General features: G+C 40.5%; 1 protein-coding gene across 1 annotated transcript in view; it reads left to right on the top strand.

Annotated features, from left to right (window-relative positions):
- LPIN2 (lipin 2) overlaps nucleotides 1-18,374 on the top strand; it is a 38,152-nt gene that overhangs the window by 16,042 nt on the left and 3,736 nt on the right. The window contains exons 7-15 of the mRNA XM_006867272.1: nucleotides 4,204-4,303; nucleotides 8,588-8,775; nucleotides 12,635-12,728; nucleotides 13,116-13,185; nucleotides 13,800-13,889; nucleotides 14,829-14,911; nucleotides 16,148-16,292; nucleotides 16,866-17,014; nucleotides 17,483-17,569. Of these exons, the coding sequence (XP_006867334.1) occupies nucleotides 4,204-4,303; nucleotides 8,588-8,775; nucleotides 12,635-12,728; nucleotides 13,116-13,185; nucleotides 13,800-13,889; nucleotides 14,829-14,911; nucleotides 16,148-16,292; nucleotides 16,866-17,014; nucleotides 17,483-17,569 (1,006 nt within the window). The remainder of the gene's footprint in view (nucleotides 1-4,203; nucleotides 4,304-8,587; nucleotides 8,776-12,634; nucleotides 12,729-13,115; nucleotides 13,186-13,799; nucleotides 13,890-14,828; nucleotides 14,912-16,147; nucleotides 16,293-16,865; nucleotides 17,015-17,482; nucleotides 17,570-18,374) is intronic.

Raw genomic sequence — 18,374 nt, forward strand, 5'->3', positions numbered from 1 at the left:
CTGGTGAGTAAAAGTCAGAATTTGCTCACTGCGAACCGCTGGCTTTGGGTGTCATGCTTAGGGGAGCAAAACCTCACCTAAAATTACCCAAACAACCAAATATTTGTTCTTTTAATTCCAATATCAAAGCTTAGATCACCTTCAGGATCACTCACAGTAACTTACATAACATTTAAAAAACAAAAGAAAAGAATTTCATTATCTAGTGACTGCATGGTCCAGTCTGATCCATCTACCTGGTTGTCACTTACTTTGCCACCAGTTCTTTTCATGCCTCAGCACTTCTTTGAAATTAGAAGCTCATTTGTTCTGCCCCAACCCAGTACAGGACTATGAGTCAGAACCAGCTTGACAGCACTTAACATTAACACCAGGAGCAACAAGAAATGTTAAGGCAAAACTCTAGTTCTGCTATGGGTAAATGTTTTGTTTCTGTCTGGGAAATACTGGCTCCTGTTAACAGTTAACTCAAGCAGCCCTGGCAGCCCAGTGGTTAAGTGCTCAACAGCCAGAACTTGGAACCCACCAATCCTCGGTAGGAGAAAAGACCTGGTAATTTGTTCCCACACGGATTGCTGTTAAGTGCCATCAAGTCACTTCCGACTCAGAGTGACCCTGTAGAGTTTTTGAGGAGTGACTGGTGGGTTTGAACCACCAACCTTGAACTGTTGATCTTGTGGTTAGCAGTCTAGTGCTTAACCTGTAGAGCCACTGTGCTCCCCTTATACCCTTTTATCATTGAAAAAAAGAATACTTGATAGGACATGTACTCGCAACTGACAAAACAATTCAGACATAACAGGACCTTCAGTCTGGCTTTAAGTAACCAGATAGTTCAAGAAAGCACTGTTCTGATTTTTTCTCTATGACCCATTCAGTTAGTCAGACTTCTACTTCACTTTATTGACGTACCTACCCAACATCATGGGTAATTTTAGTCATTAATTATCATTTACTTTCTCAGTGCTTATCAAAGCTTGAATTTTATTTGTTTATTTATTTTAGTTCTTTGAGTTTGAGAAATGCCAAACATGCTCTTTCCTTTAGTTTTCTAACTTCCAGGTCTTTGCACATTTCATCATAATACTTAGTCTTCTCACAATGACCTTTGTTTATCTCTTACATCATCATTTCTTCCCTCTGTTTTGCTTCTGTATGTTTAAGAGCACGTTTCAGAGTATCTTCGGACATTTCATTTTGGTCTTTTCTTTCCCTCCTGTGTTTAATGACCTTTTGCTTTCTTTGTTTATGATATCTGATGTAATCCCTCAACTCATCTGACCTTCAATCATTATTGTTCAGTGCATTAAATCTATTCTTGATGGTCTCTAACTTCAGAGGCGATATACTCAAGGTCATTCTTTGACTCTTGTATAGTTGTTTTAATTTCCTTCAGCTTCATATTGAACTTACATATGAGCAGTTGATCGTTTGTTCCACAGTCAGACTCTGGCCTTGTTCTGACTGATAGCATTGAGTTTCTACACCATCTGTTTCCACAGATGTAGTCAGTTTGATTCTTGTGTATTCCATATGGCAAGTTCCACATAAATAGTCACTATTTATGTTGTTGAAAAGCATACTTGCAATGAATAAGTTGTTGCTTTTGCAAAGGTCTATCATATAATCTCCAGCGTTTTTCCCATAACCAAGGCCCTATTTTCCAACTACCAGTCCTTCTTCTGTATTTCTTTCACACTCCAATCACAAGTAATTATCGTTGCATCTTGACTATGTTGTTAGGTGCCTTTGAGTCAGTACTGACTCATAGTGACCTTATGCACAGCAGAACGAAACACTGCCCGATCCTGGGCCAGCCTCACTACTGTTGCCACACTTGAGTCCATCGATGCTGCCGCTTGGCCAATCCATCTTGTTGGGGTCTTCCACTTTTTCTCTGACCCTCCACCTTACCAAACATGATATCCTTCTCCAGCGACTGGTCCCTCCTGACAAAATAAAACATTTACTGATGAAGATCAAAGAGATCTCAATGTAAAGAAAACAAAAATCCTCACCACTGGACCAATCAACAACATTCTTGTCAACAGAGAAAAGATTGAAGTTGTCAAGGACTTCATTCTTCTTGAATCAACTATCAACACTCATGGAAGCAGCAGTCAAGAAATCAAATGACGTATCGCATTAGGCAAATCTGCTGCACAAACCTTTTTTAAAGTGTTGAAGAGCAAAGATGTCAGCTTGAGGACTAAGGTGCGCCTGACCCAAGCCATGGTATTTTCAATAACCTCATATGCATGCATAAACTAGACAGTGAATAAGGAAGACTGTAGAAGAATTTATGCATTTGAGTTATGGTGTTGAAGAAGAATATTGAAAGTGCCATGGGCTGCCCATAGAACCAACAGATCTGTGTTGGAAGAAGTGCAGCCAGAGTGCTCCTTGAAGGCCAAGATGGTCAGACTTTGGACATATTGTCAGGAAGGACCAGTCGCTGGAGAAGGATATCTTGACTTATATACTTTATCAAATTCAGACTGCAGAAGTTGTAAAACCATTTAATTTTTTCATTCTTAGTATTAGTGGTTGGTGCATTAATTTGAATAGTAGTGACATTAGCTGGTCTTTCTTGTTCAGCTTAATGGATATTGTCACTGATAGCACTATATCTCTGGATAGATATTGAAAGGTTCTTTTTGACAATATGTTATAGTTTCTCTGTGACCTTCTCAGTATAGTAGACCATTTGTTTGTCTGATTTAAAATGGCCAACACCAGTTCATTTCAGTTCACTAATGGCCTAGCATACTGATCTTCAAGCATTCCATTTCTGTTATTACAACTTCTAATATTTTTAATTCATACTTCTTTCATTCCATGGGTATTTGCTGTTATCTGTGCTATATCAACACATGAAGATCCTGAAAGCTTTATTCCACCCACATTATTAAAGTCGGCTCTGCTTTTAGAAGGTAGCTCTTTCCCAGTCTCACCATCCAGCACTGTATCAGACAATGTTTTACTACTATTCATAAGGTTTTCCACTGGCCACATTTTTTAGAAGTAGATTGTCAAGTCATTCTTCCTAGTTTGTCTTAATCTGGAAGCTCCACTGAAACCTATCCATCATGGTTGACAACCCTGCTGGTATATAGTGGTGTATATAGCGTCTGGTATTATAGCAACACACAAGCCATGCAGTACGACAGACTGACAGACGTATGGTAGTTCTCCCCTCTACACCCGTAATAGTGACTTGGTGAAGAATCCTGCCAGTGGTCTTAACAGACTTTCTCAAATTCCAGAGTTGTTGGATAGTTTTTCATTATGGAAGTTAACTATACAAGCAGTACTATCCAATAGAAATGCAAGGTGAGCTGCATATTTGATTTGAAGTCTTTTAGTAGTCACATTAAAAAGGCAAAAGTAAGCACATGAAATTAAATTTAATATCTTCTTTCTAACCCGTAAATCAAAAATATTATAATTGTAACATGTAATCAGTGTAAACATTATTGAGAGATATTTTTTCATTCTGTTTTTGTTTTTTTAATATAAGAAATCTTAATCCAGTGTGTCATACATATTTCTTAACACATTTGGCACACCTCAGTTCAGACTTTGCAATAGGCCACTTAAGGTAGGTGGCTGCTACAGTGGGTGCTCAGAAGGCTTCATTAGATGTGAATTAAATGTGTTTTGTTATAATTAAAGATCACTGTATGGAATCTGTTGGATACTTCATACTTCATCCCATTACTAATGATGCTGCATTTGTTCCCTTGTCTATGAGGTTGTCTGCCAGATTTCTGCTTTATAAAGGATTTTTATCCTTTTGCAATTAGATTGTAATCTTTGGGTTGATGCTTTGGTGCCATATGAATATCTTTTTCCCTAACAACCTTTGAGCAAGTGAGTTTTAAAATAATAGTCTCATTCTTGATGCAAGTGATTGCATTGAATTTGGTTTCGTTTGTTCTTACCTATAAATAAACATAATAAAAACTTTCACTATCAAATATAAATAATTTAGGGGCTAGGATTACTCATGGAATATCAAATGAAAAGATGAATTCTTCAGCTTGTGTTCATTGAACAACTCTTACTTGTCTTAACTCTGTGCAGCTCTTACACTGACATGGGTAAAGGAGACTCAGCACACATGATAAGGCTAGTTGACACCTCGAAAGAATCCAAATAACCAAGTTTTTGTCTCTGTTTTGTTTTTTTAAATCAAAACAGGTGTCCACAAGAGAAGCCAGCACCAGGGACCTGATGATATTTACCTAGATGACTTAAAGGCCCTGGAACCTGAAGTTGCTGCCCTCTATTTTCCTAAAAGGTAGTGTGTTTCATAATGTGATGGTGAGCAGCTAGAAAATCCTAGTTGTTTCCAGAGCAGAGCATGTCATCAGAGGAAAAGGAGTGAAGTGCTGGTGCCCATTGACTAAACCTGATGGTTGCTTCAGGGATAGGAAGTGCATGTGCTGTTTGGCTGTTACTTTGTTATATGCTGTGGAGTCGGTTCTGAGGCTGTAAATCTTTACAGGAGCAGAAAGCCTCACCTTTCTCCTATGGAACAGCTGGTAGATTCGAACTGCTGACTTTGAGGTTAGCAGCCCCATTTGTAACCCCTATGCCACCAGAGCTCCTTATTGTTGACTGTAGCTATTTGAAATTCATCCTCTGTTTATGAAGCTGTTTTCAGTGTAGTAAGGAGAGGGGTGTGCTAGTACAAACCTACAGAAGGGGTTAGAATGACTCCAGCTTCAGATAGGCACTTTTTACAGTCACAGATGTAAGCTCACCATTCTAGGGAAAATTGTCTAGCTTTTGTTTCATACATTAAGTGTTTTCAAAAGTAATATATCTTCACTTATTTGAAAGCATTTTACAGAGGATGTTTTCTCTTTTGGTTAACTCAGACTTGGGCCTGGGCTTGACTCTTTCCAGCTTCTCTGTGTTCCCCCATCTCTGCAGACCTCACCCTTTGTCATTTGTTCCCTCCCTCCTGGTTTTTCCCTTTGAATAACTCTGAAGCCTCAAACAAATTTGATACTTTTATACTGTTTTCCCAAGTTCAATTCTATTCTGAAGGGAATTCCGTTAGGATACCCTATGATTACAAAACACAGTGTACTTTTCCCTGTGGATGTACTATTAGATTTTGATATACTGATGTTGTTGTCAAGTGCCGTTGAGTCAATTCCAACCCATAGCGACCCTTATAGGGTTTCCAAGGAGATGTAGGTACATATAATTAATCGTTTTACATGAATTATTGAGAAACCTAGTTATGTATGTATTCCATTCAGAGTCAAGAGAAGATTGACAAAGATTTTTCAGACTTTTTGGAAGGTCCTTAGAATCCTTCATTACTCTGTGCCCCAAATTGATCTCAAAATATTTACTTCATTTGAAATAATAGTTGAATTTTTCAGAATGAGAAAACTGAAACTGCTTCATTTTTTTCTTCTTCTTACAACAGGAAAGTTAAAAGGTAAACTGGAATTAACACTTTGATTTTCCATTTTTAAACATTTAATACTGTATTTTTAAGATCCCTTTTTTAAAAATGAGGAGACAACTCACCTGATGGGACCTTACTGTGATGGTCTGTTATCATTTGATTGATAGGGTCATTGTCCATTCACTGAGCCAATCCCCATGAGCTGATTATTCCTGGAGACATTTCTTAAATACTGAAAGATAGTGAGACTTCTAATGCCTGTAAGCATTAGTTATTGTCATAATCATTGTCATCTCTACTACTAAATATCCCGTATTTGTAATTATAGTTGCATCTTACTATACATCACATCACTCTGACTTTCACTGTGGGTTGCTCAGATGGTGTCCTTCATGCATTTTGATGCTGTACTGGTTGGAGTAACACCAGCTCCTGTAACTAATGAAGTCCAAGATCTCGGGCACTTAACCACAGTTGGTCTTTATTTCTCACTCATGTGACATTTTCAGTCCTGGAGTTTGGTGGGAGACCTTTTACACAGGATTCTGGATGCAGGCTCCTTCAATTTTAGGCTCTACCATTCCTGTAGTCCACTATTTGTGGCCCACAGAGGAAGGAGAACTAATCACACGTGGGAGGTTTCCATGAGCCAGACTTGGAAGAGGGCAAACTGCACCACTGCTGCTCACATCAAATGCTTGGCCATATAGTCAGCCCTGTGGCCACCCTCACTGCAGGGGCAGTTGTGAAAGCCATGTGTCTGGGAGGAGGAGAAAACGAGTTTTTCCCGGGGATTGGCCTTGCCCCTTAACCCCACAGCATTGTAGCAGATTTTGCTGTTTTACATTGCTTTGGCCGTTTTTGCCTTTTCCAGTGAAGCGAGCAAACATTTGCACTTAATAACATTGATCCAGTTAATGGTGGTGGTGGTAAGCCGTGGAGTCAGTTCTGACTTATAGCGACCCTGCATAGGTTTCCAAGGCTGCAAATCTTTCCAGGAGCAGAAAGCCTCATCTTTCCACCATGGAACGGCTGGTAGTTTCAAACTGGTGACCTTGAGGCTGGTAGCCCAACTGTAACCATTATGCTAGCTGAGCTCCTTGACTAACAGCAGTCTTGCAGTGTGGGTCTGCATTGCTGCTGAGAGTTAAAATCTGAATCTGTGATTAGCTCAAATGCAAGACCTAACAGCTTTTGACATAGCTCTCTAGTTTTCTTAAAGATCATGCCAATTTCACTGGATCACATGCATTGATTTGTTTTTTAACCAAACATTAAATTATTTTGAACATAATATTAAATCTCCATTCACAGGATGTAGCGTAGTAAGCATTTTTGAGTGAGAGACCCAAGAGGGCATTTCCTTGTCCTTTTTCTCTTAAGTGTGTATTTTAGTACAAAAGACTTCCCTTCTAATCACCTTCTGAAACCTGGTTTTTGTGCCTTGTCTAGAATAATAAAAATACTGAATAGCCTTATCTTTAGCTTTTGGCTTTCACTAGTGAAACTGGACTTCAGATTGGTTCATTCTTGTTCTACCATTTGCTGAGAATTTGCCTTCCTACTCAGATAAACTCTGATATACTGATGTAGTAGTTACGAATCGGGCTGCAAGCCACAAGGTCAGCAGTTCGAAATTACCAGCTGTTTCACGTGAGAAAGATGAGGCTTTCTGCTCCCGTAAAGATTCATAGCCTCAGAAACCCTATACAGGGTTGCTGTGAGTCAGAACTGACTCCACAGCACATAATCACCACCACCACCACTCAGATACAGGATCCCTGGTAGCATAGTAAGTTACGAGTTGGACTGCTAACTATAAGGTCATCAGTCCCTCTTGGGGAGAAAGACAAAGCTTTTTGCTCTGTAAAGATTTACAGCCTTGGAATGGCTAAACAGGATCGCTGTGAGTCAGACACAGTCACCATCACCCAAGAGATGCTGAATCAGAATCTACATTTTAGCAAGGTCCCCACGTGATTTTTATAGGCCTCCAGGTGAAATCCTGGTGTGGCATTGTAGGTTAATGCACTGGACTGTAAAGTCGCTCTGAACCTCAAGGTCGGTGGTTCAAGCTCATCTTCTACTCCTCAGAAACCCTATACAGGGTCACTATGGGCTGGAAGGGCACTTACCAACAGGCCTCCAGGTGATTCTTATGTGTATACTAAGATTCTTAGGCATACCTGGGGATGTTGTTAAAATGTAGATTCTATTACAGTTCATCTGGAGTAAAAAGGAAAATTCTCAGCAACAGTTAGAACTAGTGCACCAGTTTGAACCCTGGTGTAAAAACAGTTCACTTCCAAATTATTTCTCAGTTTCCTTTTTTTTTTTGTGTGGGCCTATCTTGAGAATTTTCTCTTGGTTAATTTCTTCTTCTGTTTTGTGAAATAACAAAATAAATACAGCCAAACTGAACTCTCCCCAGTGGTTCAGCTTGCAGCCAAGCAATGGACAAGTCTATAGGGTGAACAGTAAATAGCATCAAGGAAGAACACCCTCCTTGGAACAGTCAGCCGTAAGAGATCACTAGGGATAAAACTTGAAGGCAGGAATAGATAGGAAAAAGGGAGAAATGGAAATGATAACACAGGGAGGAAGTGGTAAGAGGTCTATTGGATTGTGGGGATTGCTACCAGTGTCACAAAACAAGATATGGATGAACTGTTGAATGGAAAACCAATTTGCTCTGTGAACTTTAATGCAAATCACAATAAAAAATTAAAAAAATAGTAATAATACAGCCTTAGACAACAGTAATTTTCTACAGGATATATATGGTATCACATTTTTTTCTATGAAGTTAGGATAAAAAGGTTTCCAAACATCATAGTTTTCTAAATTACCCCATCATTTCATCATGGAAGTATAAATAAATGCTTGTAACTTTTACTTTAATTAAAATCAGTAAGGCTCTAGTTGACATGTGTGCATTCTTTCTTGTGAATGACCATAGTGATTTTGTAACAGTGAATTCCTCAGTAGTGTCATTGAGGCGCACTACCTTAAGAAAAACTGATCTGATTTTAAGTCAGTCTGCTGCTCTTTAGGGGATATGTTATTTGGTTCAAGTCCCCGGAGAACCAAATAGTAAGCTAGAGGTACAAGAAGTAGTAATAAGGCAAATTCTTTTCTCCCTATCCTTTGCCCCAGTGAATCAGACCCAGGTTCCCGGCAGTGGCCTGAGTTGGACACACTCTCTGGCTCCCAGTCTCCACAGTCTGTGGGAAGTGCAGCTGCGGACAGTGGTACCGAGTGCCTCTCTGATTCTGCCATGGACTTACCTGATGTCACCCTCTCACTTTGCGGGGGCCTCAATGAGAATGGAGACATTTCCAAAGGTATGTCCTGTTTTGGGCCCTGTTTTGACTTCAGAAGCCACTTAATTTGAAAGCCTCCCAACATAACAAGCACTTTTTAGCTGTTCCTGGGTATTTAGATTCTTCAGTAACCTTGTTTGAGTAACAAGTTGTTGTACGTGCCATCGAGGTGATTCTGACTCATAGCAACCCTGTATAGGGTTTCTGAGGAGCAGCTGGTGGATGTGAACCATGGACCTTGCTGTCCAGTGCTTATCCCACAGCGCCACATTATCAGACTCTTAAGGCCACATTGAAGGCACTTCTGTGGAGTAGGTCAATATAAACATCATGGTGAATCATGTGCCCTGAAGGCCCTTCATACTTGAGAAGATTCATGGCTGTCCTATGTGCGAGGCAGCCAGGGTCAAGCACATCTGTGGAGTTGTGAAATGTCTGTGGGATGGAAGCCAACTGCCCTCCTCGAAAGTTTTGGGTTTTAGACGCAAGTGCCAGAAGTCTGATGTTGAAGAACAGTGTTGTCTACTGAATAAATGGGCTTTCTGGCAAAAAGTACAAGGGCTAAATTTCTGTCTCAGGCTTGAGAATTGGCCCTGGAGAGTACAGCTGGTTTCTGAGTATGGGAAGAGCCTTAGCTGAATGGTTCAGGAACTTTGATTATGGGCTGAGCACCACATCACATGTGCGTTTACCCCACCTTCTATCTCTGTTGGATTTACCAGTTTAAAATAAGCTCATTTTAGTATTCTGTCAATTTGGGTAATGGGCCTTGGTTGGTTTTCCTCTAACAGAAGATTTTCTTTATGGCACTAGTACCTTCATGTTTTCGCTCATGCTCCCAGGAAGGGAAGCCAGCATAGCATGCCTGTGACAACCTCTGAACCGGGCTTTCCTTCATTTCTTTAGTTTAGCGTTACAGGATACTCATTAGGTGTCTTTCTTCTCCATATGTTAATTCTGTTTGTTTTATGTAATACAAGAAATTAAGAGTGTGTTATAGCCAATAGCTTTTTTCTGGGGATACAACTAGATATGTCAGTTCTCGTTAAGTGCCATCAAATCAGTTCTGACTCATCACTGCATAGGGTTTTTAAGGACGTGATTGGTGGGCTTAAACCGTTGACCTTGTGGATAGTAGTCCAGTGCTTACTCCTGCAGCACCACACCCAGCCCCAGATGACTCAGTAAGATATAATTATTGGTCTCATGTCTGGAGTAAGGGAAAATGAAAACAACCAAAGTCTCGAAGAAGAAACTAAGTATACTCGAACCTCCATCTCGTCTACTCTGACCAGGACTAGGTGGTGTCCATCTACCATTACTCACCGTACTGATGAGGGCCGATAGAATAGGAGCAAAATGTATAACAAAACTCAAAGTCTTATAAAGTCTTCACAAGCCAGTTGGGACTGGAAGAATCCCTGAGACTATCGCCCTGAGGTATACCTTAAGTCTTGAACCTAAACTATTCCTTGAAGTCATCTTTAGCTAAATATTAGATTGGCTCATCAAATAAATACTGTCACCCTTAAGAGCTCCTTTGTTTTTAATATGAGAACAAATGGTCATCACTTACTTTAAAGCAAAGAGAAGACAAGGAGTCAGGGAAACGATTGCTGGTAATAGAACAACCAGAATGGAAATAATGCTATGTAAGATGTTAGCCAAGGAGCTCTGGTCGCGTAATGGTTACAAATTGGACTGCTAATCTCAAGGTCAGCAGTTCAAAACTACCAGCAGTTCCATGAGAGAAAGATGAGGCTTTCTGCTCCCGTAAAGATTTACCTCCTCGGAAACCCTGTACAGGGTCGCTATAGGTCAGAATCGACACGACAGCACTGAACGCAACAAGAAAATGTTAGCCAAATGTCACTGAATACATTTTATAGTTTTATAGAAATTGTCAAATGGGATCTTAATGTGCTGTGTAAACTGTATAAACTTTTACCGAAAACACAGTACAATGTTTTTTAGAAAAGTGAAAAGCCAGAGAAAGGTCAGATGTTTTTTTTTTTAAATCTTCATTAACCCTCACTATATGTAGTGAGTACATTGACAGGGAACTGCTAGAAATTCCAAGCTGGATTCAGAAGGGAACATGGAACTAGGGATATCAATGCTGATGTCAGATGGATATTGGCTGGAAAACAAAAATTACTAGAAAGATGTTTACCTGTGTTTTATTGACTATGTAAAGACATTCAACTGTGTGGATCATAACAAATTATGGTTAACGTGAAACATGGGAATTTCAGACGTTAAATTGTGCTTATGTGGAAGCTGTACATAGACCAAGAAGCAATTGTTTCAACAGAACAAGGAGATATACACTATGTCATCTAAAATCAGAGAAGGTGTGCAGCAGGTTTGTATCCTTTCACCATACTTATTCATGTACTTGTCAGTAACCTAAGAAGCTGTAGTATATGAAGAATGTGGTTTCAGGAAGACTCATTAACAACCTAGAAAATGTAGATGACAGCCTTGCTTCTGAAAGCAAAGAAAACTTGATTTGAAGTAGTTACTGGTGAACATCTGTGGCTACAGACTTCAGTATGCATTATACCTCAACATAATGGAAACAAAAACCGTTACCACTGGACCAGTGAGCAGCATCATGATAAACAGAGAAAAGATTGAAATTGTCAAGGATTTCCTTTTTCTTGGATCCACCATCAATGCTCATGGAGGCAGCAGTCAGAAAATCAAATGATGATTTCATTGGGCAAATCTTTTGCAAAAGACCTCTTTAAAGTGTTATAGAACAAAGATGTCACTTTTAGGACTGAGGTGCACCTAACCCAAGCCATGTTATTTACAATTTATTTAATCACTTCATATGCATGCAAAAGCTAGGCAGTAAGGAAAACTGAAGAATGGATGCATTGAATTATGGTATTGGCAAAGACCATTATACTGTGAACAGAAGAACAAACAGATTTGTTTTGGAAGAAGTATAGCCAAATGCTTCTTAGAATGTACTTTTAACATTTATCTCATGTACTCTGAACATGTTAACCGCAGGTTCTAGACCCTGAAAAAGGATCTTGCTCAGTAAAGTTAGAGAGTCAGTGAAAAACAGAAGACTCTTAACAAGATGGACTGAGTCAGAAGGCTGCAAAAGTAGGACCAAATAAAATAAGGATTGTGTGAATGACATAGAATTAGGCACTGTTTTCTGTTGTTCATAGGGTGTTTATGAGTTAGCACCCAATGGCAGCATCTATTTGTGTATTTATAGTGATAGAAAAGTATATTTATGCTTTTGTTTTATAAATCACTTAGTCTGATAGAATTCATTATTGAAGGAGGCTGAATTGTCTGATAAAAGGAAATAGTAGACTACCTGGAAGAATGAACAAGTCAGAAATTTCTGTTAGCCTGGATCTGCCAGCCTGCAGGTTATGACCAAGGTGCCGTTCCTGGGAAGTCCTCATTTACTCTGTAAGAACTTTGGCCTTTCTGTGTTATAGACGCTGAACCAAATTACATTGTTGATAGTTTTTTTCCCAAGCAATTGTAAAATACGTTTTGGTTCCTTTGCCTATTACAGCCTGCCACCTTGTTAAGGAGTTGCTTCACTAATGAAGAGTTTCCCCTCTGATGAGAATGAAAGCTGAGTTTTTCACTACAGTTGTTGTATATGTGTCTCACCACATCTGTAATCTGTTTTTCCTAAAAGAGAGGGAGGATGAAAAAGAAGTGTTCTTTCTGGTCCTGAAAAAAATAAAAGGAAGGTGGGAGATGGAGATCCAATGGATATAATAAAAAGACTTGTTTTATTTAATTCTATAATCCCTTGCAATGTGTTAGGATAATCTCATATGAGAGTTCATATATAGCCTCTAGTCAAATTGGTCATTATTATTTTACATTGCAGAAAAATTCATGGAGCATATCATTACTTACCACGAATTTGCAGAAAACCCTGGACTTATAGATAACCCTAATCTAGTGATACGGATATATAACCGGTAAGTCATTCCTGCTTTTAAATGCTTACGTATTTCTGCAGTGTTTTCCCCAAGTGTTGTTTTAACTGGGGTGTTTTGTTTTTTTCTCTAAACTATGTTATCTCATCTAAACGAACTAATGGATAATGACTTTGAAGTGAAAGTGAAGCCTCAGCTTTATTTTTACTTTTAAATGAGGCATTGAAATGGTATTTTTCTGTTTTATAGATTTTACTGTTTCTCTGTCCAGAGAAATTTGTTTGGATGATGCAAAGATTACTCATGTGACAAAAAATGAAGCCATACTTTTTACTGAAAAGAAAAGGCAATTTGCCTGTTGTTTCTATTCCTTTCCTCAGTGGGGAGTGATATGTGTAATGATGTTCTGCATGACTTTTGTTTCTCTAGTTACTATAACTGGGCTTTGGCTGCTCCCATGATTCTTAGCTTGCAAGTATTCCAGAAGAGTTTGCCTAAGGTGAGATGAGCCGTCCTTTATTGCCCTTTTGAAACTGTCTACAACACAGCGTGTATAAAAAGTCATGTGTGCAGATTTCTAAACTGGGTGCTTCTTCAAAGTCTTCCTTGAGTTTAATCTTAACTGTTGTAAAAGGTCCATAATAGCTCACCCTCAAATTATCTAATGTTAAAAATGTCAAAATGTAGATAAGTAGCCAGTCTGTCACTTTCATTAGTTTCTGTTATTAGATGTGTTTGTTAGGTTTTTAGTATATATAAAAGTTGAGAGGTTTTAGATAGTAACTATAAATTAAATACAGAAAGAAGGGAACAAGTTTTTCTCTTACTAATGTGGAAAGAAGCGGGAAAACAGAATGAGCTCAGGAGATCAGATTAAATTGTGGCAAGTGCACCAGTTGTGTAGAACATGGGAACAGACACAGAGCAACTCCTCACAGCCTTACCCTCACTCAGACCCCGTTCTGCTCTGAAAGTAGGGTGTCATCTTTCAGGGGTGGTAAAACGTTCCAGGATCTGGGCAGTGTGGAGAGGTACCCACGCAGGCTACTGCTAGGAAAGATTGTGCTGACTGAGAGCCTGCCCAGACTAACCATTCAGTTTGGTGGTTTCTAGGCAACAGTCGAGTCCTGGGTCAAAGATAAGATGCCAAAGAAATCTGGTCGATGGTGGTTTTGGCGGAAGAGAGAAAGCATGACCAAACAGGTAACACACCTAGAGGAAGTCATTTCTATGGGCTGAAGGAAGGATATTCTTCGTTTATCTAGATCAGCTTGTTTCCAAGATCAGGAAAGTCACCGGGGCTATGTCTGTTGCTATAGTATGATGATGACAGCGTTTTGAGCAGTTAGTCTGTGGAGACACTGTGCTGTGTCTTATATATAATGCCTTTAGGTTTTACACCTGCTCAGAAGCATGGACATATGACTTCCCATTGTACTAGTAAGGAAGATTTGGTACAAAGAGCTGAAGTAGTTCACTGGCTTGGCATAATTGATGGGGTATAGACCTGGGAGCCCACCTTGAATCTTGACTCCAAAGCCAGTCTCTTTCCACCACATTACCTGTCCGATACCTTTTTATCTTCCTATAGGTTACTTCAGATACAGATAGCCAAAATCTCTTTTAGCAAACTACTAACAAGACAGGTTCACCCAAAGAACTACACCAAACAAAGTAGTAACTCAAACCTTGATTTCCCAAGGCCTCTGGAAAAAGAGGGCCTGGGGAGGTGTATATATTCCTCACAGGACAGAACGACCCCAGTGCGTGCAGTGCGGCAGTCCCTGTCAGCATCCTCTCCTGCCCCCAGGCCTTCCCTCACTAGGGAGGAGGAGCAGCAGTCACTTCAGTTCTGCCAGGGACAGGGACCCTGACAAGTGGGACTGCCATATTGAATTTTGTGCCTTGAAATACGATGATCTTTTACTTTTGGCTTTGTGGGCGACAGACTTTTGCACAGAAACCTATAACTTTTTCTCAAGTTTCTATCCTTTGGCTCAAGCTAGAGAAGTCTGTTTCTTGGGCATTTCTAGGTTGATCAGACTGCAGTTATGTTCTTTCCTGGAAAGGATTGCTGATGAATTTTTGCTTGTCAGTAGAAAAAAATTGTGTGGTGCCATTTTTAGTTTCTTGCTGTTCCAGCTGCCAGAGGCCAAGGAGGGAAAATCCGAGGCACAACAAGCCAGCGACCTACCATCAAGCGCTCAGGAGCAAGCCAGTGCCAGGTAGGAGCACCTCGTCCTTCCTCCATGGTTCACTTCACTTGGGCTACTCTGCTGTGGCCGTTCGTTTAATTCATAGTCAGAATCCTCTTTGTCTTATCACAGTACACATGATAATAAGTGGCTTATGTAAGACTGAGAAAGAGCTAATGGAAGATATGTCAGACCACTGTGTCTCTGTTCCCTCACCTTGTATCAAGTACACAAGGGAGATCTAAAAAAGAATCTCAAGGATTGGCTGGAGTATGCCCTTAAACATTCAGTTATGTGGAAGAAGTAACACCTCTTGGGACGTTTCCGTTGGCTGGCCTTGAAAAGAGTTGCTCACTGTGTGAGGGGGCTTCAGAAAGTTTGTGGGGAAAAAAATCCATTATCTTTTTGTTCCATTTTTCCACATGTTCTTTGAAGTGGCTCCTTTCCCCCCATATATACCTGGTTCTTGCTTCTGCCCTGTTTTTTATTTTCCCTAAACAAGTTCGTTCTTCCATTCTCTAATTGTTTTATTTAGTAGTCTCTTTGAGCCTTTACTCTTTTTAAGGGATATATTAAACCTGTCTTAATGTTTTTTAAAATCTGAACTTGTCATATTTATGTTCATTTGTACCTTTTAAAGTACACAATCTTTTTTGGCAAGAATCAGAAGGATAATAGTAGACCAAGAGATCTGGTGGCGTAGTGGGTTACGCCTTGGACTGCTAACCATTACGTCAGCAGTTTGAATCCACCAACCGTTCCGTGGGAAAAAGTTGAGGCTTTCTGCTCCCGTAAAGACTGACAGCCTCGGAAACCCTATGCAGGGTCACTATACTATATGAGTCGGAACCGACTCCACGGCACACACCCACCATCATATTAGCATTCAGTCATGGTCCTAGCCAAAAGCAGCAAGTCAAAGCCAGAAAGTTATGAGAGGAGAACGTAAGATTGGCCTTATCACTTAATATGACTATTTCAGGCAAAAAAACTGTGGACATGGGAGAATGGCAAGGGAGTAATTCTTCCCATCCTTACAATGGATTGGTAGATCCATTTCAGGAACCTACATGATGCTTTAGGATGTCTATCTTTTCCTGATCTTAAATGAAAGTTCTCAGTACAATGTCCCACTGCCTCTGCAGTGCCATATGATTGCATCAGTAACTTAGCCACACATACTAAGGGGCCGTATGACTGGCAAAAGTGTATAAAGCACACATTATTTATGTAAAATTATAGTTTAACTGGTTTGGTGTTGTCTAGACTGTCTGAAGATGACTCATCAAGTGATGAGGCGTCTCAAGAGCTTGAAGAATCCATCAAAGTGGACCCGATTCCTGGGGAGCGCCTGATCCATGGCAACACAACCTCTTACAAGAAGTCTCTCAGACTCTCCTCGGAGCAGATCGTGAGTCATGGGAGCTCCCAGTGTGGTTTGTTCCAGTTGCAGTATAGTTTGATGAGCTACTTCCTCAGTCTGTCCCAGTTACGAGCCTTACACTTGCTGTGCAGTGCATGCTGTGAACACTTTCATATAGTGGAAGACCCCTGCCCTATCTCTGGTTAATCGTAGATGACTCTAGGAGTCTGAATCTTCCATCATGGTTCTCTGAATCTTAACACTGCCTGCCCAGTACTTTTTCTTAGGAGCTACAGCAGTGGGGAAATGTTACTTTTTCAATTAAACACAGCTGTCCCTTATTTAGTTCTTCCTCCCTGTATTCTATCCATTTTCCATGTGAAGGTAGTGCAGTGGCACTCAGGTGTGGAGGAAGAGCAGTGAGGGCTTTTTGTGTGTATGTTCAGGAAAGTCTCTTGGAATCCCAAACATTTTGCTGGATGATTGGCCCAACCATTCAATCATATGCTCAGGCACAGATGGAAATTATAACACTGGTTATAATTTTTATACATATTCAACTCTGTTCCAAACTATAAAATTTTCAACTGTTTTTCTTTATTCGTATACCTTTTATAAAAGGCAAAACTGAAGCTCCAAGATGGGCCAAATGATGTTGTGTTTAGTATCACCACCCAGTATCAAGGTACATGCCGCTGTGCAGGAACCATTTACCTGTGGAACTGGAATGACAAGGTCATCATTTCAGATATCGATGGGACCATAACCAAGTAAGCACTGCCCATTATCCGGGAGGTGGACAGACTCGAGGTGGTAGATGGGACTCCTCAGTCCAGCCATCTGGTCTTTAGGGTAGTTTGCAAACACTGCATTGACACATCCCAAGCACAATCCATACGAGAAGCTGGATGGACAATAGAAAATAATTTCTTAGGAAAGATTTCATTTTATGGTTTCTAAATTCTGATGCAAGAAGCTGTTGAGATTAGGAAAAAGAAAAAGCAGGTGTGTGGTTGTAAGTAATTTCTGAAAGTGACCGTCTGGCTCTCAAGTTTGATTCCACTCATAGACGCATGTCTGTGGATGGGCAGCTGCCCAAGCATGACAGTTGCTGCTGTACACTGGACCCCCAGCCCGCCAAACATTGATTGGCAGCTCATACTTAACCAAGTAGGGGAAAATCTTGGCTTTGTACAATTGATTCCTAATACCTTTTCCTCTTTTCACCCTCTTCTTAGGTCTGATGCTTTGGGACAGATTCTCCCACAACTGGGTAAAGACTGGACTCACCAGGGTATAGCAAAGCTCTACCATTCCATCAATGAGTAGGTGTTGGTTCCAACATGGCGCGTAGCTCTAGTGCGCTAGAACTTTGTTTTCGTTACGAACTAGGAAAACAGACTGCGTGAGTGTGTGTGTGTGTGTGTGTGTGTGTGTGTGTGTGTGTGTGTGTGACAGGCTCTTCCTGTACTCTCTCATTTCATCTTCACAACACTGAGGGTTAGGAGGCTGTTTGTATGTATAGTGATAGTGAGAACTTGAAAAAGTTCATGGAAAATGGAATTGAAAAGATAATAGAATTTTTCCACAAACTTTTAGATATTTATTTATAGCTAGAATCTGAGCATATTTTCAAGTTGTTGGGCATTTTTAAGAGTTCTTTCTTTGAACAGATAATAACATGCATGCCTAGAGGAAACAGTTTCTCCCGCATATAAGAGTATCACCGTGCACATTGCTTAAGTGCACACATACTCACCCCACCTTTCTCAAAGACAGCCATCACTCCAACCTTGGTACCCCACCAGGCTGATGGATCTTAGCTCTTAAACACCCATTGGGTCTCGTTTCCTGCCAGGACTTTCGGAGGAAGTTTGGTTCCGGGCAGCTAGCTCCTTTCTGCCCTGCCGCACTCTCCAGTCTCAGGTGGGAGGCATCCCATTGCCAGCACCTGGCAGGCCCGCAGATGGTCTTGTCAGGCATGCTGTAGGGGGCTGCAGTGGTCTTGTCAGGCATGCTGTAGGGGGCTGCAGTGGTCTTGTCAGGCATGCTGTAGGAGGTGCTGCAGTGGTCTTGTCAGGCATGCTGTAGCGGGGTATTCAGTGGTCTTGTCAGGCATGCTGTAGGGGG

The sequence above is a fragment of the Chrysochloris asiatica genome, unplaced genomic scaffold, assembly GCF_000296735.1.
Source record: "Chrysochloris asiatica unplaced genomic scaffold, ChrAsi1.0 scaffold00103, whole genome shotgun sequence".
Classification (NCBI taxonomy): Eukaryota; Metazoa; Chordata; class Mammalia; order Afrosoricida; family Chrysochloridae; genus Chrysochloris; species Chrysochloris asiatica.